This window comes from Amyelois transitella, chromosome W (genome assembly GCF_032362555.1).
Source record: "Amyelois transitella isolate CPQ chromosome W, ilAmyTran1.1, whole genome shotgun sequence".
Lineage (NCBI taxonomy): Eukaryota > Metazoa > Arthropoda > Insecta > Lepidoptera > Pyralidae > Amyelois > Amyelois transitella.
Genome location: NC_083536.1, coordinates 8,074,641 through 8,093,555, shown reverse-complemented (window position 1 = coordinate 8,093,555; position 18,915 = coordinate 8,074,641). Strand labels below are relative to the sequence as shown.

Genomic DNA, 18,915 nt, shown 5'->3' with positions numbered 1-18,915 from the left:
ATCAGATCACCGGCCGATTCTTCTCATCCTCCGGGACCTTCCAGCAAGGGTCACGCTGCCGAGGAGAACATCGAAGATAAACTGAACAATTTATGAAGACGAAATAGAGGGCGACAAGGCCAGTGTCGCCTTCAAGCGGGTCTCCACCAGCGAAGAAGTCGAGCTTGCGGCGAGTGCCATCACCCGCAGCATCCGGCACGCTCTCGACGCCGCACGGACGCCCGTGCCGGCCACCGCCAAACCCGAGCCGCTCCCGGCGCACATCACCGCGCTGCTGGAGCGGAAGCGAAGAATGCGGAGGCTGTGGATAAGCAGTCGCTGCCCAACTCTTAAAGCCGAACTCAACAAGCTGGTGGAGACCGTCAAGGATAGACTGGAGGAGCACGCAGCCAGATCGTGGGAGAACCACCTCATATCGGTGGGCGGTGATATCCCCTCCGTTTACCGCCTCTGTCGGCAGTTGTCGGGCGTGGCGGAGCCAGTGCCGGAGAATGAGGTCGCGGTGTTCTTCACTCCCGACCAGGTCAAGAGGACCATCCTGAATTATTATTGTAAACATGTTTCAAATGAATGTCATCTTGTTTAAATAATATAATCAAATTGGAATTGTCTCTCACTAGTTGTTTAGGTATTTTTGTATATGTTTGATTAATATAAAAACAATCAATTTTCTTATGTCTGTTCTGATTTTCGCAAGCTACATCATCAAATATTATAATTGAATCAGGTAGCGCTTCGTGAGGACTCAAAATTTCATAATTGTGATTGTATTTATGAAAGATTGTACCAGAAACCATGTTCATAACTTTCTCTAAAAATAAGTATTTTGCTTAATATAAAGATTTTGAATAAACATATAAGTTACAAAATCGTGGACCATCTGTATGTAACAATAAACTTATTACTAAGTTGGTTTTTCCACAAATTGATGGACCACAAACGATAAAACGTATTGTTTAGCAGAAGGTTTCCGTGTCGTTTTGATTCGTGTGATGAAGCAGGACAAATACAATCTAATTTGAGTGAGTCTTTTTGTTTCACAAATTTCATTTCAAATTATTAACATGTGCTTAAACTCGTCTGCAGTACTCAACGAATTTGAGCGAAATGAATTTAGGTTTAATGAATAAACACGTTTTATAATTTAAACATGTAAAATCTTGTTGGTTGAACAGGAATCAGGAAAGTACAACAAAATAATGTTTGATGGTTAGAATAAATCTAATTTGTGTGTCCCAGCATTCTCAATAAACATCTACTATTTATAAAAGTTAAATCAAACTTAAAAAAAACGCTGGCTTACAAAAGGGATAAAAATAACGTGTAGAAATAAAAGACGGTTAAAAAATAGTTCAAATAGTGATATCCTAAAAAAATTCTATAAATCTTATGAAAAAACTTTAAAGAGGGCGATTAAGTCAAAAAATTTAACTATTAACTATATAAATCAAGTTAAAACATCAAAAAATATTGTAAAAACTATGTGGCGAATTATAAAAGAGAACAAATAAAAACACACGAAACCTTCATCAATACATAGAATTGAACATCCATAACAATCTGACGTCGGATCTAAATGCAGTGGTCAATGATTTCAACAAATACTTTGCATGAGTTGGGATGCCTGGGAGCTCCATACAGTCTCCAGGCCGGCCCGTACTACATCCCTCAGAAAATTCTATGTTCTTAGGACAAATCGAATTATCTGGAGTCAAAAAAATATTGAAACAACTAAAAAATAAATATAGTACCGGAATTGATGAGATGCTACCAATTTTTTTTTTAAATGTGCCGACGAGCTTACCCTACCGCTAACGTTGATGATTAATCAATCCTTTACGGAAGGTGAATTTCCAGAACTCCTAAAAAATTCCCTGATTACACCTGTACATAAAAAAGGGGAAAAACGGAGACTCGAAACTTTCGTCCTATAGCAATACCCTGCACAGCTACAAAAGTTTTTGAGAAAGCAATGTGTATGCAAGCCTACAATTATTGTGAAAAATTTAACATCCTTGACGATTGCCAAAATGGTTTTCGCAAAAATAAATCCACTGCACTTGCGACTTTTAACCCTTAACTGGTATCGTAAATTTGACGAAACTAGTATCGTGGGGGCCGCGCGGCCCCCTATTAAAATTAGATTCTAGGATACAAATGTCTACAAGTTTTTTTAAGAATTATTTTGATAGGATAAATAACAAGCTTGTTTTATGAAATTAATAAGTTTTTATTCATATACTTCTTTTAACTTATTTACTACAAGAGATCACAAACTTTGGTCAATTTTTTGGTATTTTTTTTTTACCACTATAAAAATAAAAATAAAATATTTTTTCCAAAGGCTTTACCTAACATACATATGTATGTTTTCTTATTTCTTATAAAATAAACTTTGAAAAAATAAACTCAAACATAAGTATTTCAACGTATTAGAAAATAATTAACACAAAATTATATATACATATAGTGGGCCCCCGCAACGTACATAGCTCCGCTCTGGTAAAAGCTTCAGCGCCGAACGTCCGGCAGCCGCGTACTATGCATAGTTTTTAAGAAATTCAAAAAAATATAACGCGTGGGGTCTGCGCGGCCCCCACGATACCGGTTAAGGGTTAAATATATGCAAGAAATACTAAACTTGTTAAACGATAAAAAATATAGAGTTGGAATATTGCTTGATATGACACAGGCATATGACAGGGTTCAAAATATCCATTATTTGTTTGGGAGACACTGACACACGGCCAGTCGCCGTGCCCCGTCTGCTGTGCATATTTTGGTTTTCCAAATTAATAGTATTTGTAATTTTATTGGAATATTTATTAAAACTGTTTCGAAACATGTCGGAAATGTTTTTTTGATTTTTCTCACCCTCTATAATTACTGGTATACTACTTTTATTATTAAATTTTTTTGTTTCTTTCCAAAATTCAACAAAATTGCAATTAGCCCGATATCGAGCTAGCACATCCATCCTAATCTTTTCTTGGTTATTTTGAACATACTTAAGGGCAGCTTTAAACTCCCTTCGCGCGACTACTATGTTTTCGTAATAATATCCCGCGCATGGCCTAACCATAAGCAACCCAAGTCAAAAAATATTGCCTGGCCTTTTCATGTGCATTCCTAACATGAAAATTCCACCATATTAGTTGTCATTTCTTTTTAGTTACGTGAAAAGTATGTGCTGCCACCATTCGTAATATATTAATTAAATCATTATATAAATTATCTAGGTACTCTTTTCCCAAAACTCGATTTAAATGTTCATTAGTAAAATTTTCTGTATATTTAATAATTAATTCATTTAATTAGATATCACAAAACGATGTATATTTGTCTATTTGTTCAATGTCCCTTCTACCCCATACATATTTAAAATTGGCGTGTGTCGTATTACAAAGTGTTTGTTTACAATTTTTTCGACTGGAATTACAATCTATGACAACACCGCGTTCGCCGGCGAACGCGGAGATGTAGGACTAGTGGCCGGTTCACTAGGTACCGCCAAAGAGCAAAGTAATACTGTAGGAAAAGAGAGCCCTCTCGCGTTGATTTTTTGCTTCACGATTGAAGAGAGGCGCCCTCTGAACGTTATCCCCTGAACTAAAGCTCCGTTGATATACCTATACATGCCTACCTATAGTATTGGTATATTTATTTATACAGGTACCTATACTTATAGGTATGTTTTGAATTTGTGAAAACTTTTCTACAGTGAAAGTTCGAACAGTGTTTGCGTTCCTATCGACAATTTTCGTTAACTTTCAATTTGTACAATATTTTTATTTTTGAAAGTTAACGAAAATTGTCGATAGGAACGCAAACACTGTTCGAACTTCCACTGCTGAACTTTCTGTGTTATTATCCTGTTTAGGTATTTCAAAAAAGTTTAATATGAAATACCTAAATAGGACAATAACACAGGCAAAAGTAAAATACTAATACTATACTAAATAATGTTAATAGTTTCTGTTGAACAAGAAAAAATAAAACAAGTTATAACCATTAATCATTTTTTATTTTTATAATATTTGTGTTTATCGTAGTACAATTGTGCAGCTGTTTTAATTTCGTCCTCCCCTTCATATTTTATTTTACCACTCAAAATTCGGTTGACTGAGCGACACCAACTGTGTAACACTACGTTGAGATAGTATTAGTGAAATATTCTTTTAAAACTTCGTTGTGCCTCTGACATTTAAATGGGAAATTAATAAGTTAATAAAAGCATATATATATTTTTTTTACATTTGTTTTTGGTGCGTCTTTTTTCAAAAATGATATTATTATATTTTGCATTTCATGGAAGCAATGTTCTGTATATTTGTTTGGGTAACAAAGCCATTTCTTGTTGGCATATTCTTTTGCTTTTATGAATGCATTACTTTCGTTATCTTTTTTGTTATCAAGTAAGTCTTCTTTACATTGTCTACAGCCTTTTGCAACATTTTTTAAGCATTTAGTTTTAGCAAGACCCATCCACATACATAATTTCTTTGAACTGCGTCTATTTCATTATTAAAATCGACTACATCAAAAATATCTTCATTACAAAATACATTTCCTTCATGAGTAGGAACATCAGAAGTTTCAATGATTTCTTCATCTAAAAAAAATATGTAATGACTGCAGACATTTGTTATTGTCTTCTTCACAGTTAGATCGATTAGAATGGGGAGAGTTATAATTATTTAATAAAAGCCCCTTAAATGCTCCTTGAAAGGCAACTGAATTAGGAGCATTATTTCTTCCTCCGAAACTTCTGACATTCCCAAAAAAGTTTTCTGCTGGGTCCTGATTAAAATTACGAGTAAACAATGTATCAAAACCATACTTTTTAGACAAAACATCCCAAATTGCTTCCATGCCCTCAATCGTTTTTATAAAATTTGTGACAGATAATACCACTTTTTCAGTCAATCTAATTTTGTTTCCAACAAATTTATTTTCTCTAAATCTAATAGTCTTCAAATTTTTTTTTGCATTTCTCCACAATTGGTGATGACAAGAATTGCGCCTGACAGCACCTTTATATTTTTTACCATTAATAGGATTAAAAGAGTTTACATTAAGGCTGTCAGACAAATTGTCCAATAATAAGGTAATTTTAATTAATTGCTTACATTCAATCGGCAAATTGCCCCTACCGGTTAAATGTTCTGCAGCCACAGCAACGCTGTGGCTAAATACTTATGTTGCGCATTTTACCTGCATTTTTATTTATTTTTTCTGGGTTAATGTGCTCTTCCGTAATTTTATCTAATAACCTCAATTCCCCATAAGAAGTGTCTGCTGCATATAATTTTTGAAAATACTCCCACTTTACTACATATATTTCATTATCCACTTCATATGACATGTCTTTAGTTAATAAATTGTTTCGAATACATTTAATTAGGTGAGGGACATCATATAGTGGTATAATGTTCCGTTTATTAATGCCTATAACTTCATGGCGCCACTCTTTACATTTTTTTTAAAATGAAGCTTTTGTATCACTAACCAAGTCTGATATTGCACTTACATTAACTGTGCTTTGGTCACATACGGTATTTGTTTGTTTGTTTGTTTGTAAACTCTTTATTGCACATAAAAATAAATATAACAAAATCAGAACAGTCATTGAATATAAAAGAATATGTACAATGGCGGACTTATCCCAATCGGGATTTCTTCCAGTCAACCAAAATAAAAAGGAAAATCAAAGTCAAAGAGGCAGCGCAGTTAAAAGCATTGAGGATGCGTTACAATAATCAATAAATTACAAACTAATTAATGATAAACATACATAAATAAAATATATATAAACATACATAAATATAAGTACACTCAAATGTTAGATGCATCAGAATACAGTCTTTTGATTAGTGTTTTAAAAGAACTTAGGTTAGGGGCAGATCTCGTATCTTGGGGAAGATCATTCCAAAGCTGAGCAGAACGTACACTAAAAGATAAACCATAAGTTCGAGAGGAATAAGGAGGAATAAGTAATTTGGGATCGTTATGAGACCGCAAACGACTATCCGTCTCACGGAATGAGAAATTATCATGAAGATAGTGGGGGAAAGAAGGATTAAAAAGGACATTAAACAAGAGAGATAGTGTGTGAACATTACGTCTAAGGCGAATTGGGAGCCAATTCAATTGGCGACGAAACTCTGAAACATGATCGAACTTACGAAGACCGAAAACAAAGCGAATGCCCTGGTTTTGTAAACGCTCTAACTTGTCAAGCAATTCCTCAGTAATGTTCAAACAAGCAACATCGGAATAATCTAGAAGAGGAAAGAGAAGCGACTGAACAAGCACAACTTTAGTGACGACGGGTAAAAATTTTTGCATTCGGCGAAGTGAGTGTAACGACACATACATCTTACGGCTGATTTCATTAATATAGGGAATCCACGAGAGAGTCTGGTCAATGATGATACCCAGATTAGTCACTTTGGGAGATAAAGGAATAATATTGTTATTCAGAACTAGGCTAGGAACCATCACATTTTCCAATTTCGAAATATAATGCGGACTACCAATAACAATGGCCTGTGACTTGGCAGCATTAACTAAAAGACCAAAACGGCTTGACCAATCTGCAATCCTCTCCAAATCCGAATTAATGGTACTAAAAGCATCATTAATATCATCCAAACTAGCAGACGCATAGATCTGTAAGTCATCGGCATAAAGATGAAAATTAGAGGAAAGAGATGCAGTAATACCATCAACGAATATTGAGAACAGAACCGGAGAAAGAATGCCACCCTGCGGAACACCAGCTACTAGATCACACCAATCTGAGAAGCAATCATTCAATTTTATACGTTGTTTACGACCAGTAAGGTAAGATGAAAACCAACAGAGGGCATTTGAGGAAAAATTTAAAGTACGTAAAATTTCAACCAAAATATCGAAATCGACAGTATTAAAAGCACTTGTGAAATCAAGAAGAACAAGTACGGTAAGCTTTTTATTATCAATATTAAAACGGATGTCATCCGTAATTTTTACAAGAGCTGTCGTAGTACTATGGCCACATTTAAAACCTGATTGAAAAGAACTTAAAATATTATAGCGAGATAAGTGTGCACTTAATTGTTGATGGACATGATATTCCAAGATTTTTGACAGCACAGACAGAATTGAAATAGGACGCAAATGAGAAGGACTTGAAGGCGAATTTCTTTTAGGAAGAGGAATTATGTGAGCGAGTTTCCAATTAGTGGGAAAGATGCCCGACGAAATGGAACAGTTTAAGATGTTTACAATATAAGGGGCAATCAATTCCGCTATCGGTTTAATCATATCAAGGGATATAGCGTCATCACCTACTGCCCTTGAATTAATGGACTTAATTAATTTTATTGCATCGTCAATGGTAATCTCATTTATACAGAAAGAGGGGAAATCACAAGAAGGTTGAACAGCCAGACTAGCAAGCGTTGCCTGTTTCGTAAATGACGAACAATTCTTAGAAGAAGAACAAAAGTGCCTATTTAATTCATTTACGTCCATATCAAAACTCTCCTCAGGCCCTTGCTTTCCAAAACCCAAACCCTTCAAAAACTTCCACAATTTACCAGGGGGACAGTTTTCCACATTAGAATGAATATATTTGCGCTTAGCATCCCTACATTTTTTATTGCAAAAATTACGAAGAAAAACATAAGCAGAATGGTTCTCAGCAGATGGGCACTGACGTAATTTTAGTTTAGCTTTATCTCTTCTGGCCATGCACTTCCTGATCTCGGGTGTGAGCCAAGGAGCAGGGTTATGTTTAATGCGAACAGGTATTTATTACAATTAAGCCTGCATTTTGGCAATTGATAATTACCTCTTTAATAACAATTTTTAATTCTAATTTATTTAATTTTGTCGTAAAATAATACGCAACTGGTTGTTTAAAATTACTTTTGATGCCCTTAATCATGAATACCAGAGCATGGTCAGTGAATTCAGTCATCTTATTAGTGGAAAACCCTTCCAAACTATCTTTGTGTGCATCATATGACACTTGTGGTGTTAATGACATCTCATCGAAAATTAAACTGCAAAGACGGTCATTTACTGGTATATCCAGTACAATAGCTTTGAGTTTTTTAAAAATTATGGGGTTGATCCCCGGACATACTTTGATTTGGCTAATTAATCGTTGCATAGCCTTTATGGATGGCAAAGTAAAATATTTATGTAAAAGTTTATAGCATTTCGGACTCTTTTTAAACAATAACAAACATAGAACTTTTTCTTCAATAGTGAAACGCCTTCCTTTTGGTTTTTTAACATTTGCGTGCCGTGTGGTTCCCAGCACCAATAGAAAAAGAATAGGACCACTCCATCTCTTTCCCATGGATGTCGTAAAAGCCGACTAAAGGATAGACTTGGGATTCCTCTTTTAATGCCTGCCAATCTAAGCTCTGCCGCGCCGATGGATGCATGGCTAGGGGCGAGCCTAGTCTCGAGCGTGCCACTTCCGCCATGGGGTTGGGCGACCCCCAGGTAATGGCTAGCCTTACCCTGGCATGCGGGGCTCTGCTGGGGCGGACAAAATTTTTCCCTTGCGTCTCGTGGGAATCGCATGATGAATCGTAAAAAGCACCTAAATGGCGGCGATGGTGTCCGCACCCCATCACGTCTCGTTCCCGGCGGGAGCGGTATGCGGTCTGCTGAAAGCCGCTTTGCGACGATGAATGTAAGAGGAGGAATGAAGGATAAGACTGAGGAAGTATGCCAGATGATGGATGAAAGACGTTTGGATGTGTTGTGCGTGAATGAAACGAAGCGTAAAGGATGCGACGCGACGCAGCACGGCCCTTACACGGCGTATTGGTCTGGAATTTCCAGTACCAGCCGAGGCTGTCAAGGGGTCAGTCTAATTCTTTCTGCACGAATGGCTGAGTGTGTGAATGAGTATGAGTGTGTCAGCCCTCGTCTTCTATGGATTAGGCTGAAAGTTGGAATCACTCGGATCTTCGTTCTAGGTGTTTATGCACCGTGGGATGTGGGTTCGAGGGGTACAGCATCAGTAAAAAGCGAAAACGAGGAGAGAAGTATTGAAAGTTACCAAGCCATATGAGAAGATTATTATGCTAGGTGATTTTAATGGATGGGTGGGTGTAAAGCGTGATGGATATGAAAAGGTGCTTGGTGCGTTTGGTGACGAAAAGGTGAATGATAATGGAAGAAGTGTATTAGAAATTTGTCTAGAGTGGGATCTTTTTGTGTCAAACTCAATGTTTCATTATAAAGAGATCCACACCTACACAAGAGTGGAAGGTATTTTAAAAAGAATGAGAGACTTTGTGGTTGTAGATGAAAGATTGAAGAACAAAGTGCTGGAAACCCGTGCATATCGCGGTGATGGCATTGACTCGGACCATTTACTGGTGATATCCTGGATAAGGGGTATCTTCAATCGCTGGCGGCACAGGGTAAGGGAGCAAACCAGCGCTTTGGAAAGAGTGAAAGTAGAAAATTTGCAAGATATGGATGTAGGTAAGAAGTATATAAATAGACTGAAGGATGAATTTGAAGATTTAGATGAGAGGAGCAATATTGAAGATGGATGGAAGGAATTTAAAGAAAGAATTGTAAAAGTAGCTGTTGAAGTGTGTGATGTAAGTAGAAGAAGGAAAGGGAAAAATTACAATAATGCGTGGATGAGTAAAGATGTGCAAGAACTTGTGCGATTAAAGAAGAAAGCATGGCTGGATTTGTTAGCAGCAAAAGCTAACTTAAGAATGCAAGAGGTTATAGATGAAAATGTGAATGAAGCACGTAAGGAATATAAAAAAATGAAAGATTTGGTTAAGAAAGCTGTGATTAGAAAGAAAGAAAAGTATAAAGAAGATTTTGATAAAAGGCTATCAGAAGACTTTCAGTCAAATCTGAAAGTATTCTGGAAATCCGTAAGGTCAGCCCGAGGAAAAACTATAACCAGAGAGCTGACTAGGATCAGATGCGAGGATGGTAGCGTTGTGAAAGGAGAAGAATGTGTGCTAAAAATATGGAAGGACTATTTTGAGAGTTTATTTGAAAAAAAGGAAGAAAATAAGAAAGAGTTCTGCTATAGCGAAGAAAAAGAGAACGAGATGGAAGGCGAAATTGAAATGTTTGAAATTGTGAAAGCACTTAAGAGTATGAAAGCGGGTAAGGCTGCTGGGTATGATAGAGTGTCAGTCGAGATGCTAAAAGCAGGAAAAGGCGTCGTAGCTAGACAGTTGTACCGCCTTTTCAATTTGTGTTGGAGAAGCGGCCGAGTACCAAAAGATTGGTGTAAGGCTGTTATCGTGCCACTTTACAAAGGAAAAGGGAACAAATAAAAACACACGAAACCTTCATCAATACATAGAATTGAACATCCATAACAATCTGACGTCGGATCTAAATGCAGTGGTCAATGATTTCAACAAATACTTTGCATGAGTTGGGATGCCTGGGAGCTTCCGAAGTTATTCAAGGATTTTTTTTTGTTAAAAATTTAGTGATACTGACAATTTTTAATGTTTCAAGGTGCCATTTGAACTAAGTAACTGACTGACTAACTAACTAACTGATATGTAAGAATTCGTCGTAGTTAGACAGTTGTACTGCCTTTTCAATTTGTGTTGGAGAAGCGGCCGAGTACCAAAAGATTGGTGTAAGGCTGTTATCGTGCCACTTTACAAAGGAAAAGGGTCACAACTGGACTGCAAAAATTATCGTGGTATAAGCCTGCTTAGCGTCGTCGGCAAATTGTATGCTAAGGTATTGATTAATAGAGTCAGGAATGAAACTGATGACAAAATATGGGATGCTCAAGCGGTATTTCGAAAGGGAATGGGATGTACTGATCAGGTCTTTTCTTTACGGGGCATAGCCGAAAAGTTTTTGGCCAAGAGTCAAAAAGTCTATTGCACATTCGTGGATTTAGAAAAGGCCTATGACAGCGTTGAGAGGAATGAATTGTGGTCAGCAATTTCTATACATGGGGTGAGCAGTCTCTTAATACGAGCACTGAAATCCTTATATGAGGATTCGAGTGCTTGTGTCAGGATAAACGGAGCGCACACTGAGTGGTTTAAGATTGAGAAAGGCGTTAGGCAAGGATGTGTTACATCACCGTGGCTGTTCAACCTTTTTATGGATAGTTGTTTGATAGATTTGAAAGAGTCTGAAAGTGGATTAAGGATGAATGAGTTACTCGTCAAATGTCTGCTCTATGCCGACGCGAGCTTGCATGAAGAGAGTTATGAATGTAGATGAAGCAAAGAAAGTATGCAGGGATCGTGGCAAGTGGAAAGAGGTAGTCTCTGCCTACCCCTCCGGGAAAGAGGCGTGATCTTATGTATGTATGTATGTATCTAAGAATTACAATACCCGTGTCTTCAAACACGGAAATCAGCAAGAAATATTAAACAAGAGGGAGCAAAATAAAACATTCAATAATTAAAATTAGTAAATTTTATTGATACAGTTTACCTATAGTTTTGTTTACATATTGATGATTAATAAAGCTATACAAACAGCATATTACACTAATTGCACCATCTACTTATCTCCTTTTATTAAGGTAACAGCTTAATTATTCGTTTTCATAAAGAAAAGATATTGACGCTGTCCTTAAAATACTATCTAAGTAATTAGTAGTTTAAATATAAACTAGCAGAACATTTCACGCACTATATGGACTCGATGCACAGGGCAGTTGTCTTGCACAAATGATAATTGTTGGCATATTATCAATCGGAGAAATACACCGAAACGCACAGTTGGTAACATGGTTTCTTCCAGCACTTGCACATAATGAGCAGCTGTAGCGCGTCCTGCTATCCACACCTGTTCCCCAGGTCCAGCAGCACTCATCCAGCCCCACATATTTACAGATAGGCGTCCAGACTCCATATTTGGCACAATTTTTTTTTTCTTCATACCGTGTTGCATTTCTTCGCCATAAATGAAGCCTACCGTGTTGCGATGACATAAACGAACGTTTCGTCCGTAAATATCGCTTTTCTCCAATCAAAATCCAAATACTGCCGAGCAAATTCTAAACGTTTATGCTTTTTTATTTCGGATAAATACGGCTTTCTTGCTGGCTGTCTGTGGTGTAGTCCCCTCACGGTGCAAACTCCACGAACAGTAACCACTGATGTGTCGAACTGTTCCGCAAATATTCTGGTCGGTATGAAGCCATTATTTTCGTACTGTTCTACCATGGATCTCCGCTGTGTGGCGTGTCGCTGTGTTGATTAGCGGACGACGGCCGCTGCGCGGTTGACTTTTTACACTACCCTCTTCTTGATGGCGCGTTACCCAACACTTCACCACTTGTTGTTTATTGTGTTATTTGTGTGAATGTGTGAGTGATAGCAGCGGTGCAAGCTATAAAGTTTTGCGAAGTATGACTGCAATTATGAACGCGACCGTACATATATAAAATATAATAAAATACATATATAAATACAAAATAATAAACTGTAAGTAAATTAGCAAGGCTTGGAAAGGTAATAATTTTTTATTATTTTTTAAAATTGGGACAGAGATTTAGAGTCACGTATCTCGGGAGGCAATGAGTTCCACAATCTAACAGCATGGACAGAGAAGGAGTTGGAGAAAGTGGCCGTACGATGCGTAGGGAATTTCAGCATGGTCCTACGATGTGACCTGCATGGAGTATCGACAGGACAAGCAAAGGTCATATTATACAAAAAAATACTATTAGCCCAATACGGGATAATTTAGTTTCCATAAAAGATTTTCCTATACCAAAATGTCAAAAAAATATTAGACAGTTCTTGGGGAATATTACTTTATATCATGATTATATACCAAACAGATCAATTATTTTGGACCCTCTTCACAATTTGCTTCATAAAAATTAAACTTTTATTTGGTCTCCAGATTGCCAAAAATCTTTTGAGACTATAAAACAATTATTATGCTCAAAACCAATTTTAGAAATATTTGATAAAAACCTACCAATTAATATTTATACAGACGCGTCCTTGGAAGGTATTGGAGCTGTATTAAAACAAATACAGCCAAATGGAATTTAAAAAACCAGTTGCATACTTTTCCACAAAATTAAACCAAGTCCAAAAGAAAAAAAAGCAATATACTTAGAATGTTTAGCTATCAAAGAAGCTATAAGATATTGGCAGTTCTGGTTAATTGGTAAAACGTTTACAGTGTATTCTGATCATAAACCTTTGGAAAATTTAAATATTAGATCTAGGACAGATGATGAGTTGGGAGATCTGACTTATTATTTATCTTAATATGATTTTCAAATCAAATACACTCCAGGCAAAGAAAATATTGAAGCAGATTGTTTAAGTAGGAATCCTGTATTAGATGCAAATGAAAACTCAGATGATACATTAAAAATAGTAAATTTTATACAGAGTTACAAAATAAAAAAAACAGTTTAATATTCAAAAACAATGTTTATTACAAAAAATATAAAAATTGTGAAAAAATAATTTTATCTGAGGAGTTCAGTAAACAATTGATTCAAAATATCCATGAAAACATGTGTCATATTGGTGTAAGACAAATGCTCAACACAATAAGCCCATTATATTCAGCAAAAAATTTCACAACAAATATTCAACATATTGTAAAAGTTGTGAGACTTGTATTAAGAATAAAACAAGAGGCCAAGGAAAATATGGTTTAATGTCTCAATTAGGTCCTGCTACCAGACCATTTTAGATAGTCTCAATTGATTCAATTGGAGGTTTTGAAGGCTCACGATCCACAAAAAAATACTTACATCTTCTTGTGGATCACTTCACAAGATATGCTTTTATTATTACGTCAAAAACACAAAATGCTAATGATTTTATAAAACTAATAAATAAAATAACAGACTCAAACACAATTGGTATGCTCCTCTCTGATCAGTACCAACACAAGGAATCAACTCAAAAGAATTCAAGAAATATTTAAATGAAAAATCAATACCAATAATCTTTACTGCTGTAAATGCTCCCTTTTCTAATGGTTTGAATGAAAGACTGAATCAAACTTTAGTAAATAAAATTAGATGTAAAGTTAATGAAAATAATTATAAAAAGGCATGGACAACAATTGCTCATAACTGTGTCGATAAATATAATAAAACAAAACATTCAGTTACTGAGTTTGCAAAAAAATACCTATTAGAAGGCACAAATATATCCTGTTTGCCAAATGAATTAAAACAAAGAATATCAGAAGTAGATTTGCTCAAAGATAGGAAAATAGCATTAACAAATAGTATCAAGTCTCATAATTACAACAAAAAAATATTTGATAAACATAGAGCTAAATTTGATTTCCAAGTAGAAGATATGGTATATGTGGAGAATAGTAGTAAATTAAACAGAAATAAATTAGATGAATTAAGAATAGGTCCATTTAAAATTGTTGAAAAGATTTCAAATTCTATTTATAGAATTAATACTGGTCATAAAAAGGCAGAGTCGAACCTCTTTCATATAACGAAACTCATTCCTTTTTCTTGAAAGTTGAAAAGTGGAAACTGTTTAAATAAAAAATAGTATGTAAGTAGTATTAAGTGTTAGTTGAAGTCATGTTTTGTCATTTAGATGACATTGTTTTAGTTATGTAGAATTATATTGTAACTAGCTTTCCGCCCGCGGCTTCGCCCACGTGTAATTCGGTTATATAAACAGGCTCCATCTTTTTCTATATCTACCACAGCATGAGGAATATAATTCCCATTAACAAACAAAATTTCTTGAACCATTTTAATTAGAATTTTTTTAACTAAAACTATATCTATGGAAATTAACTAAGACTAATAAAGTAACAAAGAAATGAATAAAAAATACTAACTAAATATACTATCAAAAATATCAAATCTAATCAACAAATCAAAAATTAACTGAAATAGAGAGTAAAATAAGTTAAATAAGTCAAGTTAAAAGTTAATGAATCAAACGAATAATAATTTCAAATCAAAATATTTGTAGTGTGTAATATGTAGTTTCGCGTATGTCCGCTAGGGGCTAGGGGCGCTGCTAAAATTACACGATAAATTAAAATATTTTACGCTACCTAGCTAAATGACGGTAACGAAACCATAGCGCGATCTATCTCGATGCCAACGCCATCTATCGAGCATCGAGACAACTCGTGATAGTTAATAGAAAATAAAATTCGGGTGTTTTATTTATGCATACCGATTACGCCGAGATTTATGGACCGATTTACGTGATTCTTTTTTTGTTCGGTAGCGTATACTTTCAAGTTGGTCCCGTTGTTACCTAGTCAGGATCTGATGATGGTATTCCAGGGAAATCAAGGGCAAACCTCAAATTTACAGGCAATTACGTTTTTGACAATTTCATAGATCTGTTTAAGTATTTGCGTCTGATAGTCATCATCCCATGTGAATGAGCTGATGATGGAAGGTACAACTCCTCAACGGTTAGGAGTTGAAAGAAAATTCTTACGAAGTTATACGTACATGTGAGGCTATTAGGTTGACCTGATAATAAAAAGTAAATCTCATTAACGTTAAGAATTTAGGTGAAAATGAATGCGGACAAATTTCGTAGCTGTTTGTATGGGTAGTGTTAACACAAAATAGGGATTTAAAGGCGTGATGTTATTAAGTAATGTTATGCATGTATGTACATAATTATGTATGTTATTATGTATGTTAAAGAGACGACTGAAAGTTGTCATACAAAGTCTTTTTTTTTTAAGGATGGGAAATCATCAAATGACCTCTCCCGCTCTGGGTGGAACAGAAGGGAGTGTCAGACTTTTACTGACTAAAACCCACCTCGTTCCTTCAGTTGCCCTTTGCGTTCCGGGGCCACGGCATCTCGTTAGAACTTTCCCGCAGCCTCGGCTCAGTTTATCCCGTTTCCCCCTCTTGGGGGTTGACATTTCAAAAATCCCTTCTTAGTGCTCACTTATGTTACTAAAGGAACCTCTGTTCAAAATCTCAGACTCCTATACCGAGCGGTTTCGGCTGTGCGTTAATAAATCAGTCACCCAATCGCACCCCCTAAATCACGATTGGAGGGTAGTTTGAAAAAACTTATAATGTCAAACATATTTACTTGCCTATGTAAGTGTTCATGCCAAGTTTCAAGTTTATAAACCCAAGGAATAAGATTTTTCATAGAAACGTTTTTACCCCTTTTCCCCCCCTTGGGGGTTGAATTTCCAAAAATCCTTTCTTAGTGCTCCCCTACATATCCCAAGGAACCTACATTCCAAATTTCAGCTGTCTACGACCAGTAGTTTCGACTGTGCGTTGTCTGTCAGTCAGTCACTCAGTAACGGAAGAGTTTTATATATATATATAGATAGATTGTAATGTTCTTCTAAATTTTGCCGCTCTGCATAGATTAACATTGTGTACCGACAGAGGTCGCTGGAGAGCTATAATGGTGAAAGACACCACCCCTCCCGTGACCCCCCCTTACCGGAAGCCTATAGTTATTTTTTTTACCAATTTTTAAAGTTTTCATATAAAAAGTGTGGTAAAGGTCATTAACCGCCAGATGGGCAAGGGGGGGGAAGTAAGAAGGGATGAAAGGGGTGAAGGTGAGTAAAACCTAACCTAACCTATACTAGACTATTTTACTCAGTTTGAACGCTCCGCTCGCTCCGCTCGCTCCGCTCGCTCCGCTTTAGTGGTTTACACCAACCTAACCTAACCTTTTTTTTTTTTTTTTTTTTAACGTGTGGAAAGATCTTCGTCTACCCGGCCGGCTACGGGAAGTCGGACGGGTTATGTGGGGCTTGAACCCACTAAAACCACACGGTGCCATCGCCTACCGCTTCGTTGCCAGGAGTGTGAGCTGCCCTCGCTCATACTCCTGACGCGGCGGCCGCTTCCACGGCGGCCTCGGCTCGGCCGCTCTCCACGGAGCGGCCAGCGGGGTGACCCGTCGGCCTTCAATTCTACCCGCTAGGGGAGGGCGCGCCTGGCACAAGCGCGCCTTCGACCCAGGGCCGTTTCGCCAGGCAGCGGAATCCCGTTTCCGCCGCCCGACCGGCCCTTATTGTGGGGGCAGCAGGTGCAGGGCGTATGCCCGCCTCCTGCGCCCAGTGCGCCGGCGGCGTATGGGGAGGTCGGACGTGTCCTCTCTCACCCTTTCCGCCGCCTCTTTGCGGAGCATGACGCTCTCCGCAAAGGTCTGCACTGCTGTCCACGACCTCTCGCTGTCGACCATCTGTCTCACGACAGCCGGCAGGGAAAGGTCGTCCCCCACGACCGCGCGAAGCTCCGCGCGGTCTTGGTCCCAGGCTGGGCAAACCTCCAAGGTGTGCTGGGCGTCCTCGTCAGCACATCCGTCACAGTGGTGGCAGATAGCAGACGGCTCCCGACCGATCAGACACAGATACCCTCCGAAACAACCATGTCCGGAGAGCATCTGGGTCAGACGGTAAGTCAGGCTACCGTGCTGCCTCGCCAACCACTGTCCCAACACCGGACGGACCGCCTCGACGGTTCTACGCCCAGCAGTCGGCTGCTCCAGCCTTTGGGACCACTCTTCAATGGAGCGCTGACACAGCTCATTGCGGCGTCCTGCGATCTCCCTCGGTGCCAACCGGTGACCCTGGGCCACGGCCTCCTCGCGCCAGAAGAACAGCGACGCGAGGGTTTTCGCCTCTAGGTCCCAGGGAATGGAACCGGCCAGCACAGACGCTGCCTCAAAGGAGATCGTGCGATATCCCCTTGCGGCTCTCGTCGCCATCAGCCTCTGTGGCCTCCGCAGGGAAGCGAGGTTTTGGCGAGATCGCACGACCCCCATGTACAAGCGCCTGCAGGACGCTTCTGGACCTCCCAGATTCGGCATGAGCCGAGTCAGCGCTCCGGCCGCCGTCGTCACGCGCGGCGCTAATTCCGCGAAGTGGGCGCCGAAGTTCCATCTGCCATCAAGAACGATGCCCAGGTAGCGCATCGATTGCTTGATGGCAATTGAAACACCTCCAACCGTCAGACTGGCGTCTGCAGGCGGCTTCCTCCGAGGGCCATGGAAGCACAGCGCCTCGGATTTGTGGAGAGCCACCTCCAGACCCAGTCAACGGATCCGGCGCACCACTTCAGCGACTCCCGCAGTGGCGAGCAATGACGCCTCCCTATATGTGGCGCCGCGGGCGGTCACGAGTGTGTCGTCCGCGTAGCAGACGACCTCCACCCAGGGCAGAGTGACCGTCCGCAGCACCCAATCGTAACCGATGTTCCACAGGAGCGGTCCTAAGACAGAACCCTGTGGAACACCGCGCGTCATTGAACTCTTCGTCCAACCGTTTCGGTCAGGGAAGATTATCCATCTCTCTGAGATGTAGTCCTGGATGACCCGACGCAGGTAGGTCGGCACCCCATGGTATCGGAGTGCCTCCACAATGCAAGACCAGGGGAGGGAGTTAAAGGCGTTGGCGATGTCCAAAGACACCGCCACGACCACCTCACCCTGGGCAACCGCATCCTGCGCCAAGGACTTCACCCTCAGCACGGCGTGAATCGTCGACCGCCTCCGGCGGAACCCGTATTGGCGATCCGCCAGGTCCGGCCCGACTCTCTCCAGGTGCTCGACGAGGCGGTCAGCAATGACCCTTTCCAGCAATTTGCCGGCCTCATCGAGCACGACGAGGGGACGGAACCCGGTCGGAGAATCCGCCGGACGTCCCTCCTTCTGCAGTAGGACTAGTCGGCCCACTTTCCACGCCGCGGGAAACCTTCCCTGCTCGAAACAGGCTGTGAACAGCCCCCTCAGCCGTTCCCCCAGAACGTCCAGAGCGAGGACGAGGGCACGACCCGGAACTCCATCAGGGACCGGGGCGACGTTCTTCGCACGCAGCCGTGTAACGGCTGCAGCAAACTCATTCCGGGTCACCTCCGGGATCGCCTCCACGCCCTCGCTTCTTTCCGCCAGTGGCGGTGCCATACTGGGGGGC

General features: G+C 39.3%; 1 protein-coding gene across 1 annotated transcript; it reads right to left on the bottom strand.

Annotated features, from left to right (window-relative positions):
• Positions 1-17,012: 17,012 nt before the first annotated feature.
• LOC132904141 (uncharacterized) lies at positions 17,013-17,918 on the bottom strand. Its single transcript, XM_060954062.1, has one exon. The coding sequence runs from the start codon at positions 17,916-17,918 to the stop codon at positions 17,013-17,015; it is 906 nt and encodes a 301-aa protein (XP_060810045.1).
• Positions 17,919-18,915: the final 997 nt, after the last annotated feature.

What these genes read in the sequence shown, in the direction of transcription:
- LOC132904141 (XM_060954062.1), bottom strand. Translation starts at nt 17,918, where the DNA reads ATGCGCTACCTGGGCATCGTTCTTGATGGCAGATGGAACTTCGGCGCC.